Source organism: Hyperolius riggenbachi, chromosome 11 (genome assembly GCF_040937935.1).
Source record: "Hyperolius riggenbachi isolate aHypRig1 chromosome 11, aHypRig1.pri, whole genome shotgun sequence".
In the NCBI taxonomy this organism is placed as follows: Eukaryota; Metazoa; Chordata; class Amphibia; order Anura; family Hyperoliidae; genus Hyperolius; species Hyperolius riggenbachi.
Window position 1 is genome coordinate 132,394,415 of NC_090656.1, and position 25,165 is coordinate 132,419,579.

Here is a 25,165-nt window from a genome sequence, read left to right on the forward strand (position 1 = left end):
ATGGTTAAGGGCTCTGCCTCTGACACAGGAGACCAGGGTTCAAATCTCGGCTCTGCCTGTTCAGTAAGCCAACACCTATTCAGTAGGAGACCTTAGGCAAGTCTCCCTAACACTGCTACTGCCTATAGAGCGCGTCCTAGTGGCTGCAGCTCTGGCGCTTTGAGTCCGCCAGGAGAAAAGCGCGATATAAATGTTATTTGTCTTGTCTTGTCTAGTAATCAATGTAGACAGAAGGTTGGCACCATCAAGAGATAATTATATTGCTCTTTTCTTGCTTCAAAAGCAGCCAATACAACATTTCATGGTGTCTGCTCCCTTATCAAGTTGTACTGTGTACAAGTCGGTTAGGAATGCATTTAATAAAACAAGTGCATGAAAGATTGTTGCAAGAATTTACATATAAAAATTCTGTTGGCGATTGCCAGGACCTTTTTATATTTATAGCTGCAGCTTTCTCTTACAAGCAACTTTGCTCACCCTACACATTACCCTCTCCTTGGCAACAGACAGTTTATTCATTATTGAGGGAGGAATGGCTGTGGGGGAATCACAGCTATTGTTGCACCCCATAAGTTCATGACCAGCTTTTACACCACCACTTTCAAATCCATCTTCTGCTTCTCAGTCATTGTCTGGTATGCAGGTGCAACCGCTAGCAATAGGTACAAACTCCAAAGAGTAATCAACTCTGTGGATAGTGGGTCACTACCTGCCACCGTTGGACCTCCTTCACACTTCCATACTGAAGACCAGGGCCACCAGGATTTTGCACGACCCCTCCCACCCTGGCAGTTCTTACTTTGACCTTTTTCCCATCGGGCCATCGCTACAGAACCATTCAGATGCAAGAGCACTTTCTTCCCCCAGGCAGTTCTCCTGCTGAACTCTTGTCCGTTCCCCAGGAAACTCCTTTAGCCTCCCACTTTGACCTTCTGGTTCCCCATGCATTACTGCACAAACGTCTTCATTTTATGATTTCTATTTCTATTGTGCTTGTCAATCACTGTCTGCACTACTGCCAATGCCGTTTGTACCACAAGTAATTCTGGGTATGACAACTGTCGTACTTTGCGAATAAAGCTGATTCTGATACAACATTGTCACTGTTGGCACAGGTGATGGTTAAGTTGCAGAGCAATAGGAGTAAAGAGTGCCAGAGAGCAGCAAGGTGTCACCTGGACAGATATTGCCATGTCTAAAAGCTTTACAGCCTATTTTTTTTTGTTCAGTTATTTTAAGATATTTTTCGAAATGCAGTTAAGAAAAATGTGTTTTAACTAGAGCTTTAGTTGATTTGACATTTTATAACTGTGAAAATGTTGGGGTAAAATTCAACAATACCTCCTAAACCAACTCACAGATTTCTCCTTGGCAGCTCCCTTTTTCCCTCCTAAGCTCTCTGAACTGCTGAGCTGTGCCCCCTTGAAATATTGTAGAGCTATTACATAAAAGTCACCAGGAACACTAGTTTGAGATTGTCACATCACTGTAGTTTTGTACATTCAGCAATATTGTTACCATAATTGTCACAACTGTTTAATGTCCTCCTTTTGGCTCCTTAATGTAAAAATGGCCACTAATGATCCAATTTCTAGTGAAAAATTGTTCGAGCGATCAAATAATTCTGATCCGAAGAAAAACTGTTCATGACACCATCAACGAAACAATTTTTGCTTCCTGTCTATCGTTGTGATACAACAAGAAAATCCAAATTTTTGATTTGACGAAAATCCAATTTTTATAATTGTTTGTAATCAATTGTGCCCATCAACGGAGATTATTTACAACCAATTCGATTAGCATTTCGCTCAAACGATTTTTAGCTAGAAATTGGACCATTAGCGGCCACCTTTACAGTGTTAATGCCTTGTTAATAAACTAGGGCTGTCTTCTCTCACCGCCAACTTATGGCTTTAACAAAAACGGTCTGTGGTAGTGTGCAAATAGTCAAAATGTCTACTGAATCACATTTACATCCAGCCTAGAGAGGAGGAACAGACAGATATATAGTAAACAGTGGAAAAAGGAAACAAAACACACCAAGTCACTAATCCTGCATTTAGTAACCGGCTGCCCGGCAAGATCATGGTAAACCAGAACTCCTAGGAGTGTCTAAGGGGATAAAAAGTACCAAAAAGCCCTCTTACTAAAATGCTATGCAAACCATAACTTTGCCTTCTTTAAAACAGAAAGTATTTGTGTTATCCCTCCAGGTCCTCTGGAATGCAGTGATGTGTCAGCTTGTTAATTTTACAGAGCCACAATAATCCAACATGCATACAGACTGTTTCAGACTGGTTGGTCCTCTTCAGTGCATGGCATAGATTTATGTGGCTCTGTCTACATGGTAGAACTTCAAACACCCAGAGTCACAGATTTCCCAGCAAACTCGTGGTGAAACAAAACTAGGAGTGTGTAAGGGTCTAAAAAGGACCAAAAAGCACTCTTACTAAAATGCTTTGCAAAACAGAAGTTTGACTTGTGGCATGTTAAAAAACAGAGATGGCCAATGAGATGTAAGTAATTCTAGCTTGCATACTAATTGTAAGCACCTTGGAATTTGGCCATTCAAATTCATGTCATGTTGGATGTTACTGGCCCAGTTGTAAGCTTCGTTTAATCTGCATGCAATGTGGAATTATTGGCTCTTATTTATCATGTCTAGTTACAGGGGGTTATTGAGGTCGCATTATGTCCAAACCTGCGATTGGACTACCATGTTCTTCAGCAAAATGGAAAAACGGAGGAGCGCTCCATAGTGTAAAACAGATTTATTAGGTTAAAATGCGCATAAAACAATCGCACTTACTAGAAAGTAGATGCATAAAAGCATATCAAGTGAGGGCAAAGCCCTATTCCTGGAACCCTGGGAGGCCGCCTTCTACGTACTCCGTGGCCTGCGGAGATCGTGGTCCAGATGGAAAGGACAGGAGGTGGCTGACCCTGGGGAGTGGTGCGTGCTGGCAGCGTCACAACGCGTTTCGGCGAATCCTCGCCTTCATCAGGTGACGCCACCGACCAGCACGCCAGTTTAAATGGGAATGAATTGTGGGTTGGCCCAATAAGGGTTGCCATGGCGACCAGTGGGAGGTCACAAAGGCAGGAAGTGTTTGTTGGACTGCTAATATCTAAGACCAATGGTATGGCTTGTATTGGTGGGAGTGCTAACCCCAGTGGAGGGAGAGTTGACCACTGGCTGAAATAGCTCAGCTGTCCATCCGGGGGAGTGGCCAGAGGCAACAGCAGCAGCAGCAGGTTGCCTAGCAACCCCTGTATACAACAGGGGGGAAGGGGGCTGTTCTGAATCTCAGGCTGCTCCGGTGGAGCTGCAGCGTAACCTATATAGTTGGAAAGTATGCCCCAAATGAGAATGGGGGAATGGGGCAAATGGAATGAGCAGTTGTCTACTTACGGAAACTTGTATGAAAGAGCGGTGGGCGGGAATAACACGAACTCTGTGATCTCTGTCCGGGGATAGGGGGCAGTGTGACCAGAGGGGCGGGGCCCTGGGGACGTCAAGTCTCCAAGACGGCGTGACTGTGGGCGGGCCGGGGGAAACCTCCGTGTGATGGAAAGGGAAGGGGAGTGCCGCTGGAAGGCGGGACTGTTGTGTGTCAGCTCGTGACACATGTGAGGCGTGGAGATGCCGAGGGAGGGAGGAGGGGAATGCCGCTGGGAAACAGGGCTGCTATTGTGGGTCAGCTCGTGACACATAAGGGGCGGGGTAATGGTGATTGTGATGGAAAGGGAGATACCCCGTATACTAGGACAGATGCCGCTGGGGGGTGGAAACAATAGAAAAGGGGTCGGGTGCTGTTTATGTGGAAGGTAAACAACCTTGGGCTATGCAAGAAGGTAATCTGAAATACACATAGAATCCGTATTATTGCGGACCACTACGTGGGGTTGTAGTTAAAAATGCCAATAGTGAGGAGCAATAATCCTCATCGGGGAATCATAGGAAGGATGGGGGGAGAAGGGAATGGACTGGGTGGCGGAAGGAGAGTACCTTCCAGAGGCGGGGACATGGACATGTGGCAAATCATATCAAGCCGGAGGCAAGTGCTCCATGTGTACAACGGGGCTGTGGCTGAAGTTGAACGGCCATAAATATACGCCCCTCTGGTCACACTGCCCCCTATCCCCGGACAGAGATCACGGAGTTCGTGTTATTCCCGCCCACCGCTCTTTCATACAAGTTTCCGTAAGTAGACAACTGCTCATTCCATTTGCCCCATTCCCCCATTCTCATTTGGGGCATACTTTCCAACTATATAGGTTACGCTGCAGCTCCACCGGAGCAGCCTGAGATTTAGAACAGCCTCCTTCCCCCCTGTTGTATACAGGGGTTGCTAGGCAACCTGCCGCTGCTGCTGTTGCCTCTGGCCACTCCCCCGGATGGACAGCTGAGCTATTTCAGCCAGTGGTCAACTCTCCCTCCACTGGGGTTAGCACTCCCACCAATACAAGCCATACCATTGGTCTTAGATATTAGCAGTCCAACAAACACTTCCTGCCTTTGTGACCTCCCACTGGTCGCCATGGCAACCCTTATTGGGTCAACCCACAATTCATTCCTATTTAAACTGGTGTGCTGGTCGGTGGCGTCACCTGATGAAGGCGAGGATTCGCCGAAACGCGTTGTGACGCTGCCAGCACGCACCACTCCCCAGGGTCAGCCACCTCCTGTCCTTTCCATCTGGACCACGATCTCCGCAGGCCACGGAGTACATAGAAGGCGGCCTCCCAGGGTTCCAGGAATAGGGCTTTGCCCTCACTTGATATGCTTTTATGCATCTACTTTCTAGTAAGTGCGATTGTTTTATGCGCATTTTAACCTAATAAATCTGTTTTACACTATGGAGCGCTCCTCCGTTTTTCCATTTTTCTGTTTTTATCCAAGAATGCCTTTCAGCCGGGCATGAAGGAGCTGCCCTTTGTGTGAAACCATCACCATCCATCTGTTTGCCCCTACACTCACGGTGCCCAGAAGCGCAAGATTTCCCTTCGTTGTTGTTCATGTTCTTCAGCATTCTGTCACAGCCATTGGAAGTACCTAGTATAGCTGCTGCAAGAACGTTTTTCAAATGTTAGAGAGAATTGCCTATCCAAAGATATGCTTACCATAACATTTTAAGAGGTTCAACACTACTTTTACCAAGCTTAAATCGGATCTGAACTCTTCTTGCACAGCACACAATGAAAAGTTTTCATTCCACATATAAATGCTGTAGAAATCCACTGCACTTTGAGTTACATCAGAGTGTAATTAGCTTTATCAGTAGCTGTGAATGAGAGCCTGAGGCTCTGCCTGTGCAGGAAAAGACTGAGGCTTAGCCCTTTATGTGCTCCCTGCAGTATGAATCCAGTTAAAACTGCAGTTTTTTTATATTAGGATTTTCATAAATTGTAATGGAGATTTGTTTTCCCCTCAACGTTATCATGCTGTGCCTAATCTCTTTAAAGTGGACCCAAATTAAAAATACAAGATTTCAGAAATAAAATCTATTTTCTAAATTATATTAGTAAATAGCAGCCTTTCTTCAACTGCATGATGACAAATATAAAATGTTTTACATTTATTGGAGTAACCCCTCCCTTCCTTTCATTTTTCCGAGACAGAATCCAGCAAACTGGTGGAGTAGGTGGTGTCCGGCAAAGGAGGAATTGCTAATGGCTGCCACCTGTATAACACTAGTTATGAAAAGAGAAGGGTGAAAAGCATGCACTGAAATGCTCATAGGCTTGAAGGAGTGTTTATTTATCTTTGTATGTGCCAGTGGTGCAAGTAAATATGTTGAATTAAAAAATTGTTTGGTTTGGGTCTGCTTTAAGCCTATATCCCTGTTATCACACAATCCCGTCACATAAATGTGCCTACACTCACAAGTACATCTGTTTTTTTCTATCATGGGGTCACATATCCGGTGATTCCACTCACTATGGCAGATTGCTGATGGATGTCGATATATACTGTTCACAAACACCTGCACAGCATCAATTCTACCGTCTTAGAAGAGAAACGAGCACAGTTTCATTACTTTTATATCTGCCCTCATGCAAACAGTATTATGTTACCAGAAAATAGGAAGTTTAATTAGAAACTAGCGTACATGTAGAGAATAAGTCCATTAAATTACGCAGAGAATGCAAGAAAGTGGTCCATATGGGGGAGGGATTATTATTATTATTATTAATAATTGTATTTATAAAGCGCCAACACATTACGCAGCGCTTGTCCATTTGCTTTGCAGTATATATTCTGTTTGTAGTTGTTGCTTTTGCTTGCAGGTTATTGGCAAAATACTGTTTATACTGATAATTTCAATGCTCAATTTACTTTTCCACAAGTTTTTCTCATTTACTGTAAATGGTTTTTTTTGTGTCTAACAGATCCCGAAGTCCTTAGTGCCTCACTACTGTGAGCTTGTTGGTGCCAATCCTAAAATCCGTCCTAATCCAGCACGATTTCTTCAGAACTGTAGAGCCCCTGGTGGGTTCCTCTTCAACAGCTTTGTGGAGACTAATCTGTTTCTGGAAGAAATACAGGTTGTTTTTTTGTATTTCATATGCCTTGTCTGTTAATCCAGATGCTTGACTCTCTCTTCTCATCCTTAATAAAGCTGCCTTTGAATTGCTCCGTGGAATCACACATGGCCGTACTTAGGTGCGGCATGTCATGGTTCCAAAGACAATCAACTCTCCGCACACTCACATGCAAATTCTCATGCAAATTCTTTAACACAAATCAAGCAGGAACTAACACTATCCCTACAGCAAAATTAAAAGCCAGGATCTTGAACAAGGTTATGTCCTGTGAACATATTCATATTAAAAACGCTATTTTGATAATTTTGACAAAACTTGGTGTCTATGGACAGTGGCGTCACTAGGGGGGTGCGGTAGGTGCAGACCGCACCAGGTGTCACCAGCTAAGTGGGTGACGCCAAGCTCCAGGGAGAGGTGGAGTAGGCTATGTAAATATAGACTAGGCTAGTGCCTGATGTACTTCTCCCTCCTGGCTGCTCCGTGTTGAGCGGATAATGGAGTTCAGAGGCCACCAGGACCACATTGTGAACATCTTAACATGCCTCTATAACAAGCAACGTTATCTCCTGGTGAGGTTGAAGGTTCATGGGGTAAGACAGGGGCGACACCATGAGTTTCCGCACCAGGTGACGCCAACTCTAGTGACGCCTCTGTCTATGTATAGATTGGCAGAACGATGAAGGCCACTCATATCCTGCATTCCTTCCAATTTGGCTCCCTGGTTGTTGTTTTGATATGTTCTTTATTGCATAGTTAAAATCTTTTTTGGCACTATCCCTGAAGACATGTATTTAATCCTGCTTTATTTGGCGTGATGACTTGTTGGTATAACTTGTTGGTGGTGGTTGTTTTTTCCTGGTCTGTCCCTTTGCCCCTATACCGCTAGACACACGAGGCAGGAGCCTTTCCCCCAATACACTACCTTTCCTGTTAATTTTAAAGTGCTATATGTATTCTACAATTTCCAAAATATTGTAATGAGATTTGTTTTTTTTATTATGACCCCCCATGTGTGGCATACTGTTGCACAATAAATCTGGGCTGCAAGTGTGCAGAGTTGTGTGCTAATATATAATCACAGGTGGTGAACGCTTTCTGTGCTCCCATGAAACCAGGAAGTAGACGCTGCAGATTTATTGCAGGAGTTCTATAAGCTGTAAAAAACAAACAAACCTGTTTTTCTCTTTAAAGAGAACCCGAGGCGGGGTTCTAACAACGAAATCCCCATACAGAGGCTGGGTCTGCCTATAGAGCCCAGCCTCTGTTGCTAGTCAGATTCCACCTAAGCCCCCCTGCACTCAGCGAGACCCCATTAATTACAGCCTCGCTGTGCGGGCTATGTTTACCTCTCTGTCAGTCTCCGCTCTCCCCCGCCTCCTGCATCGCTCCGGTCCCCGTCCGCATCCCTTCCCTCCAATCAGCGGCGAGGGAAGGAACGTGGCGGGGACCGGAGCGATGCAGGAGGCGGGGGAGCGGCGAGACTGGCCTTAGAGAGATAAACACAGCCCGCTGTGACACGCTGCGTGTCGACAGCGCGGCTGTGATTAATGGGGTCTCGCAGAGAGCAGGGGGGGCATAGGGGGGATCTGACTAGCAACAGAGGCTGGGCTCTATAGGCAGACCCAGTCTCTGTATGGGGATTATGTTCTCAGAACCCCACCTCGGGTTCTCTTTAAATGTTATTATGCAATTGCTTAGCTTTTAGGCTACTTACACACCAAGACGTTGCGTTTTAGGGGACGTTATGGTCGCATAACGTGCCCCTAACACAAAGCATGGTGGTGCGGAAGAGGACGGTAGAGTGAGCCGCGTTAGGCGGCTCTATCCGCATAAGGTCTCCCAGGGTGACGCTGATTGGCCGGCGGGACCACGTGATACGGAGCGAGACACTCCGCATCACGTGGTCCCGCCGGCCAATCAGCGTCCGCCAGTGCAGTGCATATTAAGAAGCCATGTGCGCGGCTACTGTAGCGGCATCTCCCCGCCTCCTCTCCGCCCCCCACTGAGCATGTGCAAACAGTCTAACGCGGCTAAAGCCGCTAGAACGCACAGCATGCTGCATTTTCACTACAACGTGCAGCGTTACATGTAACGCAACGTGGGCAGTGTGAACACCCCACTTGTGTTACATTGCTGTGCGTTGGGGGAGCGTTACAGGCTGCACTAACGTGCGCCTGTAACGTCCCTGTGTGGAAGCAGCCTTAGAGCAGAGAGGACTTTCTGGGTTTAGGTCTGCTTCAAGCACTCAATAACAACTGGACGTATATATACATCCAGTGTAGTTGTGGAGAGTGCACCACCAGTTTGCTACTAAATGAGGCACATTTGGTATCCTCATAACCATGACAAATTGTACAGTAGAATACATTTTGGTGTGTCTTAAAGCTTGGACCCACATTACATAGTTGGGGACAAATTCATTTCAACATAAAAAGTCCTTTTCAAAATTATGCTCGAACTTGGGAAAATTTTAGTAAAACTACCAGAGACATTTGTGGTAAAAATGTAACCATAATAAGTAGTAGAATAGAGTTTAGAGAGTTTTTGGGTTGAGGCCTATGTCTTGTGTATTCGTTTTAGTCGCAAACAGAATCAAAAGCAAACATTTTTGTCGCATATTCTCTATCCAAATAAGAATTGTAGATTGAAAAATGGTGACAGAATTTAAAAGAAAAACATATATTGTTACCTTATAAACTTGGCTTTTTAAAAATGTATGCCATGAGGGTATAATACTATTATTTTTGCAATTAAGGTCTTGTAATCATTGATGATGTACAATGAGAAAGAATAAAACAGAAAAAAGACACTATGGTGGCGTAGTGGTTAGCGCTCTCGCCTTTCAGCGCTGGGACCCTGGTTCGAATCCCAGCCAGGTCAACATCTGCAAGTAGTTTGTATGTTCTGTGTCTGTGTTGGTTTCCTCCGGACACACCTGTTTCCTCCCACATCCCAAAAACTTACAGATCAGTTAATTGGCTTCCCCCTAAAATTGGCCCTAGACTATGATACATGCACCACATGATACATACATAGACCTATGACTATGGTAGGGACTAGATTGTGAGCCCCTCTGAGGGACAGTTAGTGACAAGACGAAGTACTAATTTGTCCTGGAAAAAAATCGAGATCATTTAGATGTGATAAGTAGTAATAATAGTAGTAATAATAGTAGTAATTGGCGAATGAATGGGATCAGCGCTGATATGTCCTGAAGGGGATAAGGTCAGTATTTAGCCATTAGCCAATATTTTGTTTCTTGATAGAAAGGGCTCGTGTTAAAACTTAATTTGGATTTTTTTTTTTTTACAAAGAGAACTAGAAACATTACATAGCAAAAAGAAAACAGATGAGCCATCAAAATTAGTAGGATATATGTCTAATCCAATCAAACAGGATTACCAAAAACACAGATATACCTAAAGATATACTGTATATTGCATGAGAATATGATCGCCAAAGCTAAACCTAGGAGAGGGACTGTAGGGCTGCTGTTAAATATGAGAGGTTGCCCAGTTGGCCCACGGGTCACATATCTTGTCAAACATAGAAAAGATGGATTCTGTCAATCAGCTCAGGCCTTGAGGAGGGAAGAGGTTTCCAGGACCTAGCTAGAAGAGCCTTAGATGCATTAGAAATTTGACCCAAAAGTTTGTTCTGATGACTGGATGGCTGGGGGAGGGGTTTATGAAATAGGGCAGATCAAGGGTCTGGCTGAATGTGCTTTCCCAGCACTTCAGAAACCAGAGAGAAACCCAAGGACCAGAAATTGGCTACAATTAGGCCAAACCACCAGCAACTAGCCTGATCTGCTGGGGTAGAGCAACCTCCATAACATAAGAGATTAACCCCTATTTAGCCAGTTGAGCTGGAGTTCTAAACCAATCATAATGGGCAACACGGTGGCGTAGTGGTTAGCGCTCTTGTCTTGCAGCGCTGGGTCCCCGGTTCGAATCCCAGCCAGGGCACTATCTGCAAAGAGTTTGTATGTTCTCTCCATGTCTGCGTGGGTTTCCTCCGTGCACTCCGGTTTCCTCCCACATTCCAAAAACGTACGGATAAGTTAATTTGTTCCCTCTAAAAAATTGGCCCTAGACTACAGTACTTACACTACATAATATAGACATATGGCAATAGTAGGGATTAGATTGTGAGCAAGATATATATATTATACACTGTACAGCGCTGCGTAATATGTCGGCGCTATATAAATCCTACTAATATAGTAATATAATATATACTCTGATGGTGTAATGGTTAAAGGGAACCTTAACTGAACGGGGGGTAAAGAGTTTTACTTACCTGGGGCTATTACCAGCCCCCTGCAGCAGTCCTGGGCCCTCGGCGCAGCTCTGGAATCCTCTGGTCCCCCGCTGTCACCTAGTTTCGTTTTTGACGACTCACCAGTCGCCGGCCGTCATGCGTATTATTGGACGCATTCACCAATGCAATTAGCGCTATTGCGGACCGAAACGCGTACAAAAATACGCGTTGCCGCATTCCGCACGCGTAGATATGCGGCAACGCGTATTTTTGTACGCGTTTCGGTCCGCAATAGCGCTAATTGCATTGGTGAATGCGTCCAATAATACGCATGGCGGCCGGCGACTGGTGAGTCGTCAAAAACGAAACTAAGTGACAGCGGGGGACCAGAGGATTCCAGAGCTGCGCCGAGGGCACAGGACTGCTGCAGGGGGCTGGTAATAGCCCCAGGTAAGTAAAACTCTTTACCCCCCGTTCAGTTAAGGATCCCTTTAAGGGCTCTGCCTCTGACACAGGAGACCAGGGTTCAAATCTCGGCTCTGCCTGTTCAGTAAGCCAGCACCTATTCAGTAGGAGACCTTGGGCCAGTCTCCCGAACACTGCTACTGCCAGGATTTAGGGGTCCATAAGAGGCTTTTAATGGGGAGATGTGCTCTTGTTCCAGATCAACCCATCTAACAGAACCCCGGGGGAAGACCACTGAAACACCTGGGAGAGTCTAGCAGCATAATAGTAATATAAGATACTAGGAGCCCCCAAACCCTCCTGATGTTTGTGGAGGGCCAGATGCGCATACTTGATACGAGGTCTACGACCCCCCCTCCCCCCCCCCCCCCCAAATGAAGTTGATGATCTGGGACTACAGCACATCCACATCCCTCCTAACTACATTAATGGGCAGAGAATATGAAAATATATAGAATTCTAGGTAACGTCATCTTGATAGCATAAATTCGACAGAGTAGAGAGATGTAGTGCTGTCAGTCCTCCAACATCCTCTGGAGTTTCTTGAACATTGGTGTATAGTTAAGCTTAAAAAGGTCATCTAGATCCTGAGAAATTGTAACCCCCAAATATTTCACCCCAGAGGGTCTAAATTTGAAACCAAAACTCTGAGACAGGTATGATTGCTGGAGTTCTGTAAGGCCAAACGGAATTGCTTCAGACTTAGTTATTGATCTTGAGCCCCGAGTGAACACAAAAGTGCTTAATCTCACGAAAGAGATCAGAGGGTTTGATAGAGAAAAAAATGGTGTCATCGGCAAAAAGAGCTGTCTTGAACTCCAGGCCACCCACCGAAATCCCAAGATGTCTGGAGAGCGCCTGATCCTGATAGCCAGCGGCTCAATACAGGGGGCGAACAACAAAGGGGAGAGGGGACACCCCTGTCTAGTACCATTCTTAATTGGGGACCATGGGAGTAGTGACTCCCATGTTGCAAACTATGGCCGTGAGGTTTCTATATAAACTCTTCACCCCATTCAAAAATTCTTAATTTGAGTTTTTATTGCTATCTGCATCCCCATTTAAGAAATTTTCGTTTTTGTTTATAAAATAGCTTTATTGTATAAATACATATAAAATCATGTCAATGTTGCACATCTGGTTCAGAATTGTTTTGCATTTTGCTGTTGCTATTTTACCAAGATGTTATTTATCTACATATACTCTTCCACAGATAAAAGATCCAGCTGAACGGCAAACATTTTTTGAACAGTTAAGTGAAAATTTGGACTCTTTCCCTGAAGATTTTTGTCGGCATAAAATACTTCCACAGCTTCTAACAGCATTTGAATATGGCAGTGCAGGCGCTGTCATCCTAACCCCTTTATTTAAGGTGAGTCTTGCATAATGTTTGAAGTGATTACTTCTATGATATTATATGCATGTGTGATAAATGTAATATGAAACACACATGTATAGGTGAGAGGTTTGAAGCGGACTTATGGTACGCTATGTAAAATGATGGTGCTGCCTACAGTAATACACTTCAATGTTGTTAACACAATGAAACATGGCATTGCATGTTTATCTGTAGAAACTGTCCCTGGGGGAGTAGCCGTGATGATCTAGAGGTCCCTGGCAATCTCACCAATGGTCTAGTGGTAATGATACTGCTGTTCTTCTGGCATGGTCCCAGGTGATGAACAGATAATGTTCTGGTAAGGTCCTAGGTAGAGATGATCAATGATGTGCAAGTATTCTGGGATTGCATGCAAATAACATGTATCTTGGAACTGAGCCAAACAAATGGCAGTGGCTGCAGAGTTGTTTGGCTCGTGTTTCAAGCTGCATACTAGTCTAATTTAAAACACAAATATCTGCTTCTGATTGATCATTTGTAGAATCTGGAAGTATTAGTGGTCCCTATAAATGTCTATGATATTCTATCGGTAATATCCTTCTTAGTCTGCTAGTAAGGTCCTTAATATATCTCTGATGGCCAAGAGTTAATGTTGTAGTAAATGTCCCTCGTGATCTATTGGAAATCTTCCTAGAGGTCTTGTAATGTTGGCCCTGGAAATGTTCTTGGAGGTTCAGTTGTACAGTTGGTGGGGAAGCACATTTAATGTACTACTGAAAATGTCACTGGGGGCTTGAATAAGGAACATTTGTGTACTGGTGGAAATGCAGCATCTCTGTGGAATCTTGCATTGCTCACCACATCTCCGCACCACAACAAACACAGTGAACTTATGCTGGTATGTGCTTCAAATAAGATGGCTGCAGAGAATGCTAAATCTAGCACATGTACATGTCCCTCTGTTATCTTGGCCCAGCTCCATTGGCCAAGCATATAGCCATCTACCTCCATAAATAAATAATGCTAGCGTGAGATTAAAGACTTTACAAAAATTGTATATATATATGTATCTATATATATATATATATATATATCTATATCTATATCTATATCTATATCTATATCTATATCTATATCTATATCTCTCTCTCTCTCTCTCTCTCTCTCTCTCTCTCTCTCTCTCTCTCTCTCTCTCTCTCTCTATTCTCTCTCTCTCTCTCTCTCTCTCTCTCTCTCTCTCTATCTATATCTATATCTATATATTCTCTCTCTCTCTCTCTCTCTCTCTCTCTCTCTCTCTCTCTCTATATCTATATCTATATCTATATATTCTCTCTCTCTCTCTCTCTCTCTCTCTCTCTCTCTCTCTCTCTCTATATCTATATATATATATATATCTATATATATATATATATATATATATATATATATATATATATATATATATATATATATATATATATATATATATATATATATATATATATATATATATATATATATTATATCTATCTATCTATATATCTATCTATCTATCTATATATATATATATATATATATATATATATATATATATATATATATATATATATATTATCTCTCTCTCTCTCTCTCTCTATCTATCTATCTATCTATCTATCTATCTATCTATCTATCTATCTATCTATATATATATATATATATATATATATAGTGTTTGATAAAGCTTAGTGAATTGAGGCCAATGCGTTTTCTCTCACTAGGGCCCATATTAAATTTTTCTTTTCTTCCGACTTCCTGATCTCCTAGGTCAGTGTTTTACAACCCGTGTGCCGTGACACATTTATGTGTTGCCCGCAGCCTCTGGTATGTGTCATGGGGTGCATGTTTCGCTGCCCCGCTCTGTCTCTCTCCCTGCTTCTCTGCCTCCACTCCGTCTGTAGTTAGAGCAGGGCTACAAGCAAATGGCCGCCGATGTCCACAAATGTGAACATAGGCGGCCATTTTTTTTTAACTATAAGCAGAGAGGAGGCAGAATGGAGAAGCGAGGTGGCAGACAGTGGGCGTTGAAGAGTGACGTCAGCGCTCGAACGGGGGAGCTGGTGAGTGAACCATCGCCAGCACATGCTACTGTTGGTACTTATAGCTGGCTACCTAAACTGGGGGCACCTAAACCTGGCTACCTATACTTGAGGGCACCTATAGCAGGCTACCCATACTGTGGGCACCTACGCCTGGCTTCCTATACTGAGGGCACCTATAGTTGGCTACCTATACTGGGGGCACCTATGCCTGGCTACCTATACTGGGGGCACCTACACCTGAGCACCTATACTGAGGGCACCTATAGCTGGTTACCAAAGCAAGTGCAGTGATTGGCCAATGATTGAGTCCTGGTCCCTCCCTCGGGACTGCCTGGTCCTGTCAGAACAGCAGGCAGCGGTGATTGGACGTTGCCCCCGCCTGCTTGGCCGCTTGGCGTAGACGCAAGTTTCGGAAAGCTAGAGCCGCTTCGGGCACAAGGATGGAATCCCTGCATTGGCTCCACTTGGCAGCTCGTCGCGGGACTCAAAGCCTGCCTTGGTAAGTATGTCACCTATGGGGGCGGACACGAGACAAGAGGCATCGGGGAACACAGGGAGAAAATAGGGACATGGGAGACGTAGGGGGTCAAGAGAGGCACTGGGGCACACAGGAGGACAAAAGAGGCACCTGGGGACAAGAAGGGCACCAGGAGACAAAAGAGACACGGGACAGACATGGGGAAAGAAGAGACACCAGGGGACGTGGGACAAAAGAGGCACACGGGGACACAAAGGCACAGGGACACTGAGGACACAGGCCATTAGGAAGAAAGAGAAACTAGGGGACGCAGAGGCACCGGCGGACAGACACAAAGGAGGCACGGAGGGGCAGAAGGACACAAGGGGGGGAAATAATTAATTAGGGGGGATTGAGGAGAGAAGATCCACAAGACGCCCCTGCACCATGAACGCACTAGGTTTAGTTTATTTTTTTTTACCCTGGTTTTTGTCCTCTAAGCCTAGGTGAATCTTATGGTCCGAAAAATACAGTACCAAAAAGTAGGTGAAAAAGTACTGTCAATATTATTTTGAGTATTTTCTTTATTGCTGCGGTTTAACCTCCCTGGCGTTCTATTAAAATCGCCAGGGAGGCTGCGGGAGGGTTTTTTTTAAATTAAAAAAAAACTATTTCATGCAGCCAACTGAAAGTTGGCTGCATGAAAGCCCACTAGAGGGCGCTCCGGAAGCGTACTTTCGATCGCCTCCGGCAATCGAAAGTAACAAGATAGGCCGCAATGAGCGGCCTATCTTGTTTCGCTTTCCTCGTCGCCATGGCGACGAGCGGAGTGACGTCATGGACGTCAGTCGACGTCCTGACGTCAGAGCCGCCCGATCCAGCCCCTAGCGCCGGCCGGAACTGTTTGTTCCGGCTGCACTGGGCTCGGGCGGCTGGGGGGACCCTCTTTCGCCGCTGCACGCGGCGTATCGCCGCGGAGCGGCGGCGATCGGGCAGCACACGCGGCTGGCAAAGTGCCGGCTGCGTGTGCTGCTTTTTTCAGATTGAAAATCGGCCCAGCAGGGCCTGAGCGGCGACCTCCGGCGGCATACCCCGAGCTCAGCTCGGGATTACCGCCAAGGGGGTTAAAAGACCATTTTGAAACTATCACTTAGAAAACTAATGCTAGGTACACAAATGAGATAAGTCTTTGGAAAATTAAAGATCTTAGGCCAATTTTGCCAACTCCATGTAGTATGAGAGCATATGCCTACAGTCTGTTCTCAAGCGGAGTACACCCATCAGGTAAACCTCTTTGCAAATTGAGGAATTCATCTGTCACATAAGTTTGTCAGGGAAGTTTGAAAGATAGATATTTTCAAAAGATGCTGTACACATGTAAAAGATCAGTATTTGCTAAAGATCAGTTCCTGCAGAGTGCTTTTATCATCTATTTACTTCCTTCTTTTTCACACGTGTGTGCACACAACCTTTAAGAAATATCGGCAGATCTCATACACGCTTTGTTTACTGAAGAATCGTCTGCAAATCAGATCAACCAGGATGGAGCTGAAAGATTGACAAATATGTTTTGTTATCTTTGGAGGTCTTTTGTGAACTTTTTAATAAAGATTATCTGCAGATTGTTTTGATCTTTCATTTTTTAAAGACTATTTATCTTGTGTGTACCCAGCCTTAGTATTCAAAATCTACTGGTCCTCATACTGCATGGAGGTGGTAAAACTGCTCCGTGATTGGCCAATTATAATTTAAAGTGTGTACTTATCTTAAGGCGAAAACGTTAATTGCATATGGGTCCAATACTTTTATTGAATTCGCTTATTTTCCTAAGTTTTCTCCTAGAAGGTAATTTTTCATCTTCTATTTAAAGTAACTTTTCAGCACTCTGCAGTGTTCTTCCCAGAATTTGTTTTCCAGCCGGATGGCATGAAAAAGTAACCAGGTGGGGTGCGAAAGGGTAATGCAGGGCCAGTGCAACTCTGCTTATAGCATAGGAGGAGGAGGAGGTGAGCTGATGACAGCCGGGCGGAGCACCCGGCTAAAACAGCCTGGGGAGAACACAGAACTGACAAAGAGCTGTCTACTGCTATCCAACTGACATAGCTGTCTGCTATCCAACTGACAGAGCTGTCTATTACTATGCAGATGACATCTACTACTAACCAACTGACGTCTGTCTACTACTATACAACTGACAGCAGTCTACTACTATACAACTGACGTAGGTGTCTACAATCCAACTGATAGGGATTGGTCTACTACTATCCAACTGACAGAGAGCTGTCCTAGTACCATCCAACTGACTGAGAGCTGTCTACTGCTATGCAACTGACAGAGAGCTGCTTAGTGCTATCCAACTAACAGAGCTGTCTACTGCTATCCTACTGACAGCTGTCAGTTGGACAGTATTAGATAGCTCTCTGTCAGTAGGATAGCAGTAGACAGCTCTGTCAGTTGGATAGCACTAGGCAGCTCTCTGTCAGTTGCATAGCAGTAGACAGCTCTCTGTCAGTTAGTACTAGACAGCTCTCTGTCAGTTGGATAGTAGTAGACCGATCCCTGTCAGTTGGATTGTAGACCCCTACGTCAGTTGGATAGTAGTAGACTGCTGTCAGTTGGATAGTAGTAGACAGCCATCAGTTGGTTAGTAGTAGCTGTCATCTGCATAGTAGTAGACAGCACTCTGTCAGTTGGATAGCAGTAGACAGCTGTCAATTGGACAATATTAGACAGCTCTCTGTCTACTGCTGTCCAACTGAGAGAGCTGTCTACTGCTGTCTACTACTATCCATCTGACAGAGAGCTGTCTAATACTATCCAACTGACAGAGAGCAGTGTTCTATCCAGAATTTTTTTTCCAGCCGGGTGGCATTTAAAAGTAGCTAGGTGGGGTGCAAAGGGGGAATGCAGGGCCAGTGCAACTCTGCTTACAGCATAGGAGGACTTGCATAGCTGTCTAATATACCGGTATACAAGTAACAGCTGTCCACTACAATCCAACTGACAGAGAGCTGTCTACTACTGTTCAACTGCCCTAGCTGTCTACTATCCCTCTGACTTGCAGCACAGGGGGAGGGATGAGGAGGTGAGCTAATGACAACCAGGTGCTTACCCAAATTAGCCGGGTGAAGCACTCTGCAAGTGACAGGCCATCTATTGGGCCAATCTGAGTGCGGGGATCACATCCTCTATAGTGATTGGACCCGCAGGGGCTCAGGGCGGGAGGAGATGAGCGCTCCTTATATGCTGGAAGGAGGCTTAGGGCCCTTTTATACTTAATCAGTTGCTATCAGTTATAACTGAAAGAAAACTGATTTTCAAAGTAAAGCCCATGTTTTCCTATGGCACCTTTTACACTTAACGCGTTTTAACTGAAATCTTCCTCCCAATGCACTGCTATGGAAAAAACACGTACCAACGCGCACTAACGCATACTAACGCACACCAACTGATTAAGTGTAAACGGGGCCTAAGGCCCCTTTTACACTTAATCAGTTGGTGTGCGTTAGTGCGCGTTTTTTCCATAGCAGTGCATTGTGGCAAAGATTACAGTTAAAATGCCTTAAGTGTGAAAGGTGCCATAGGAAAACATGGGCATTACTTTGAAAATCAGTTTTCTTTCCATTTTTAACTGCTAACAACTGATTAAGTGTAAAAGAACCCTTAAAGAGAACCCGAGGTGTGTTTAAAGAATGTTATCTGCATACAGAGGCTGGATCTGCCTATACAGCCCAGCCTCTGTTGCTATCCCAAACCCCACTAAGGTCCCCCTGCACTCTGCAATCCCTCATAAATCACAGCCGTGCTGTGAGGCTGTGTTTACATCTGTAGTGTCAGTCTCAGCTGCTCCCCCGCCTCCTGCATAGCTCCGGTCCCTTCCCTCCAATCAGCAGGGAGGGAAGGGAGGCAGGCGGGGACTGGAGTTCTGCAGGAGGCGGGGAGAGCAGCAGACTGACACCATAGAGATAAACACAGCCAGCTCTGACAAGCTGTTTGTCAGCAGCATGGCTGTGATTTATGAGGAATTGCAGAGTGCAGGGGGACCTTAGGGGGGTTTGGGATAGCAACAGAGGCTGTGCTGTATAGGCAAATCCAGCCTCTGTATGCAGATAATATTCTTCAAACCCACCTGGGGTTCTCTTTAAGGTAATAGCGTCTTCTATGCTGCACTACCCGCAGCATAGCGTGCTAATAGCATGCACCGCATTACATTTACAGCACGCTGTGGAAATAGCGCATGTAACTGGAGGTTATTTACGCTATTTCCTTTAATGAATCAACCCCTGAGAGAGCCACTGAGTCCCTGGCCCAAACTGGCAGAATTTGGTTAAATTTAGGAGGAAATTTTAAGATCTAGAGAACATAACTAAACTCGAATAGTACTATAAGGGCTCAGGGCTGGTCCACACCGAGTGGGTTTTCTCGCGTTTTTACAGCCGCTTGCGGCTGCGGATATGCTTGGGTAATGTATCTCAATGGGGTGGTTCACACCAGAGTGGGAGGCGTTTTGCTGAAATGCATACTCCCGGGGTAAGGCATTTTTTTGATTGCAGAGGCGTTTCTGCCTCCAATGTTAAGTATAGGAAAAACGCAAACTGCTCTGAAAAACGCCAGTTCAGAGCGGGTTTGCAGGCGTATTTGTTACAGAAGCTGTAACAATATATGAAATCTACTACACCAAAAGCGCTATCCAAAAACGAAAAATGCTAGGTGAAACGCTTCATAAAAATAAGAAAAAGCGTTTCAAAAACCGCTAGCGTTTTGCGGATCTGCTAACGGTTTTTGGTGTGCACCAGGCCTGAGTCTGATAAAATAATGAAATACGGTAATCATGGGAGGGTAGCTCACCTTCAGTCAAAGAAAACCTCCAGTTCCTAGTATCCAACAGAAAGCATCATAGTGCCATTTATAGTGCATAGACCTTCTGGCTAAATTCCCCTTATAGGGCTGGTGCACACCGAGCGGCTTCTTCAGCGTTTCTGCAGCCGCTTGCGGCTGTGGATACGCTTAGTCAATGTATCTCAATGGGGTGGGTCACACCAGAGCAGGAGGCGTTTTGCAGAAACGCATACTCCCGGGCTGAGGCATTTTTTGGATTGCGGGTGCGTTTCTGCCACAATGTTAAGTATAGTAAAAACGCAAACCGCTCTGAAAAATGGCAGTTCAGAGCGGTTTTGCAGGCGTTTTTGTTACAGAAGCTTTTCAGTAACAGCTTTACTGTAACAATATCTGAAATCTACTACACCAAAAACGCTTCACAAAAACGCAAAATGCTAGCTGAAACGCTACAGAAAAAGAAGAAAAAGCGTTTTAAAATCTGCGAGCATTATGCGGATCTGCTAGCGGGTTTTGGTGTGCACCAGGCCATAGTGTGTATCATGGGTCTCCAGCAGTAGCTTATTAAGATACATAGTCATTAACACATGTGGATGTGACACACTGCAGGAAGAACATGTTCTTTAGGTAAGTGGTGCACTATAACAAATCTTCTTTTTTTTTATAGATTGGAAAATATTTGAATGCAGAGGAATATCAGCAAAAGATCATTCCCATCATAGTTAAAATGTTCTCCTCCACTGACAGAGCTATGAGAATACGACTCTTGCAGCAGGTGAGAGAACCAGTTCTTTGTATTGATGACTAGTACTGTACTTTTGAATAAAAAAAAAATCATTATCAAAGCAGCTTAGCTGTACTACTTGCACCTTTGTCTTTACTGTGTTTTTTTTTTGTTGTTGTTTTTTTCAGATGGAGAATTTTATCCAGTACCTTAATGAGCCAACTGTCAATACGCAGATCTTCCCCCATGTGGTCCATGGATTTATGGATACAAACCCGGCAATACGGGAACAGACAGTGAAGGTAATGCCAATGTAGTGGCATTTGTCTATATGCAGTGTCATCAGTTCTGTGTTGTTGAAGCATGGTGCCTTACTGGGCTACTCAGGTCTTACAGTGCTAAGTGCTGCAATTTCAAGTGCTGATCCTAGACAGAACTCTATCCTCATGAAGCTTGTATGTCCTACACATGTCTGCATGTGCGCTCTCCACTTACCTCCAAGAAACCCAAAAGCTCAAGGCGAGGCTGGCTTCAGACTGTATGTTGGTGGCAGCGTTGCAGTGCGGCCCAGGGGCTGCTCCACCAAATACAGGCCTTTGAGGATTACCACGTTAGTATGTGGTAATCCCCTTCTGGCCGGGAACCCAACAGGAACTGACGTTCACTTGCGGTCACTTCCTGTTTTGGAGATACGGAAGTGCACGGAAGGGTATTGTAAAAATACTCCAGTGTTGTGGCAAACCCTGCGTCTCCACAGACTTGCACGACGGTCATCACAGAGGTCACGTGGTAACGTCGGTTTGTCCACATAGTAGAACGGTGACTTCCGGCGCACTGCATGCTGTATGAAAGCACCCATAGGTAAAATGACCCACCACACCGCACCAGTGTGAAAGGGCCCTGAGGCTAACTAGCTTCTTGAAAATTGAGACAGTCGTAAGGACACTAGACTCTGAACCTCGCCAGGAGGTAGTAAACAGTGTTTTTAGGGTAGCCTTATGGGTAAAAGACTATGGGTCCTATTTCCCTACACAGACATGACTTTGTGTGTTCAAAGTGCCAGCCAAACCTGTGGAGTTGGAGCAATTTTGGGTACCTGGAGTTGGAGTCAGTGGTTTCATAAGGGCTCTTTCACACCAGAGCCCTCTTTCGGCATTTTAACGCAAAGTCTCTATACTTTGCGTTAACCAAGGTAAAAGGAAAGTCCATAGACTTTCATTTTACCTTTCACACCCGACGCTGCGTTTCGATGCGTTTCGGTACGACGCATCCCGGCGCATTTTATCGTCGGGAATCTGCGCTTCCCCTTCGGGTAAATTAACTACTACCGCCTCTACTCAGCGTCGCACCGCAGATTCCCGACGACACGCCGCAACACCTGCAGGAGCCGTTCTCCTGCACGTTTTGAGTGTGTAACCGGCCTAAACGGAGTTGAATGATTTTTGTACCGACTCCACAGTTGCATTCTGTAGCACAACTATATGGAAATTAATGCTTTATTTGAAATTTCATTTTCACCCTTATTAGTGTCCCGTATTCCGGCTTTGCTATGAACAGCCACTGGTAGACTTCAGTGCTGACATACAGTAAATGGGGATAAAGAACCTTTGAGACACTTATAGTAAATTAGATGTCCAACTCAATTTAAAGGAAAGAAATTTTAAGTTTCCCTGTTTTTATCAGACTTTACAATAAGGTTTAGAAAATGTTAATACAGTATAACACAAATTAATCTTAATACTCTGTATATAATCACTTTATGGCACAGTATGTTCCACCAGTGAGTGCCACAGTGAATTGTACTGTCGGGGACATTGTCTGTGGAGAATGGCGTGTATTGAACTTTGAATTTCTTGCTGAGCCTCTGAGGAAGCAGCAGCTTGATCACATCAAATGTGCATCAGTTGTTTTCAATAATGCACTGAATATTTTGATTTTGTATTTTTTTTACAGTGTATTCATGTTTTTAATTCACTGTAAACGTGAATAGATGCACCAGGTAAGGATTATGATTTTAATTTTAGACTAGCTAGGGTTCACTGTTGGACATGTTTCACTGTTGAATATGTTTCACTGTTACATTAGTTTGAGGTTTTAACCTTTTTTTTTTTCTTTTTTTTTTTGGACAATTTTCATTGTTTGAACATGCTTCACTTTTTTTATATGTTTCACTGCTAGATTAGTGGTTAGTTTCTCTCCTATGGGGCACGTCACCGCCGTTGGAGAGTCTATTAGGGATAATTTGTGCACAACTTATGCTGAAGCTAACGCCCCCCTTTACTGTACCTGTTTTGAATGCAAGGTGTGTAACCTGCCCGTTATTTGAGCTCTGCATACCTGTGCAGGTAGTCAATTCAGGTGCAGCGTCTGTTTGGAAGTGCTGCCATTTCCTTCTGCTGTACAAAACTTAAGTATACTTCAGGCTAGCTGCCTCCAGGGGTGTCCGCTTGCATTCAAATTTTAGAATTTAGATTAGTGTTAGCACATAATTTGCATCTGATTTGTATTCAAGGTGTGTATTTAGCCCCAAGGGGCTGGGCATATCTCTGGAGCTTTCACTTCACTTGCAGCCTGTGAGCGCTGCCCATTGCTTGCTGGCCTCTGTATAATGTTCAATCAAAAAGAGCAGGCACATCCAAAATGAATCTTTATTAGTTTCATATAAAACATATAGCCAATGTTTCGGAGCAACATAGGGCCCCTTTTTCAAGGCACAATTTGCTCGAGGGCAAACATTTGTCTGCTGCTGTAAACAAGATCCTGTAGGGTTAATGGGAGAAACCTCCTCTAAACACTCACGTCCAGCGATGTGCGCTCGGCGGGGGGCAGCAACACCGTCACTGTCGTGGCCAGATCTGAATCTACACTATGCGCAGATATTTACGCCTCCACAGCCTACAGACATACCACACAAGCCTGGTCCCCAGCACAGAGGGACACAAACCTAAATGCTGCTCACCCCATTTAGTTTTTCCAGCCACCAAAACTAGGGGAGACCTTTCCTCCTCCTAGAACACCACCGATCCTTTGTGCACCTTTCTTCTCTTTTTCCTACTTCTACCAGATAGCTACACTACACCACTGTCATTGACCTTTGATTGCTTTGACACACTGAACTAACAATGAAAGGTGAAATGTAGTTACATTTAAATGCTATACATCACATGCTAATTCTTTTTTTTCTTTAAAAAAAAATTATAGTGGTTTTAAAAGTGTGATGAGGTAGTTTTGTAACTAGCGTTGCAAGAGGAAGAAGAACTGACTGTATTTTGGTTTTTATTTAGTCTATGTTGCTTCTGGCTCCGAAATTAAATGAAAATAACTTGAATGTAGAATTGATGAAACATTTTGCTCGTCTTCAAGCGCGGGATGACCAGGGGCCCATCCGGTGCAACACAACTGTGTGTTTAGGCAAGATTGCTTCCTACCTCAACCCAGCTGTAAGTACATTTTTATCAGGCGATGTTAGGGCTTATTTATTTTTACCACTTAAAAGAACTGCTTAGGGACAAAGCATAGTTAAATTTAGGCAATGGTTATGGATGCTTAATCCTGATGATCACACTTGTGCACTGCCTGTATTCTATGTAAGGATCAGCGGCAGAATTGTAAAGTGGACCTGAACTCTTGCACAGGACAGAAGGAAAAGCTAAAGAAATGCACCCTGTATGTATTTAGAGAGTTTAACCTAATTCCCCTTCATCTGTGCCTAATCACAAGTTGTAATTTTATCTCTCTCCTGTGCAGTGCCGGATTTGTACTCTTTACCGCCCAAGGCCACTGTCAGCAGCCACCCCCTCTAGTATAGGTAGCCTGTTGACCCTTCCCTCTAGTATAGACAACCAGATGACCCCCCCCCCCCCTCCTCAAGTTTTGATAGTCTGATGACTCCCCCTTCCCTAGACTGATGACCCCTCCCCCTTCCCTTTAGTATAAGAAGCCAGTTGACACTCCCCCTTACGTATAGGTAGCCAGGTGACCCTTCCTGCCCCCCACCCAGTATAGTCTGCTGCCCACCCGCCCTTGATCCTGTGGTGCCCTAGGCCATGGCCTATGTGACCTTGCCTTAAAGGGACTCCGAGCACAAAAAAAAAAAGAAAGTTGTACTCACCATGGGCTTTCTCCAGCCCAGTGCTGGTCGGGAGGTCCCACGCCGGCGTCCTGGCTCCTCTCCTTCTCCCCGCTCCGGAATGGCTGGCAGGCCGCAGCCCGGGCGACACTCTCCCGAGTGTCGGGCTTCTTCTTCCGCATATGACGCGGATTACGTCACACGCCGGCCGCCTCGCGTCATCATGGCGGCCGGCGTGAAAGTACTGCGCATGCGCGCTTTGTTTGCGCATGCGCAGTACTTTCACGCCGGCCGCCATGATGACGCGAGGCGGCCGGCGTGTGACGTAATCCGCGTCATATGCGGAAGAAGAAGCCCGACACTCGGGAGAGTGTCGCCCGGGCTGCGGCCTGCCAGCCAT

At 44.8% G+C, this 25,165-nt stretch overlaps 1 protein-coding gene across 1 annotated transcript in view; it reads left to right on the forward strand.

Annotated features, from left to right (window-relative positions):
- Nucleotides 1-25,165, forward strand: part of SCYL1 (SCY1 like pseudokinase 1) — a 107,989-nt gene that overhangs the window by 42,670 nt on the left and 40,154 nt on the right. The window contains exons 6-10 of the mRNA XM_068259437.1: nucleotides 6,394-6,549; nucleotides 12,491-12,649; nucleotides 20,640-20,747; nucleotides 20,885-20,998; nucleotides 23,981-24,136. Coding sequence (XP_068115538.1) covers nucleotides 6,394-6,549; nucleotides 12,491-12,649; nucleotides 20,640-20,747; nucleotides 20,885-20,998; nucleotides 23,981-24,136 — 693 coding nt within the window. The remainder of the gene's footprint in view (nucleotides 1-6,393; nucleotides 6,550-12,490; nucleotides 12,650-20,639; nucleotides 20,748-20,884; nucleotides 20,999-23,980; nucleotides 24,137-25,165) is intronic.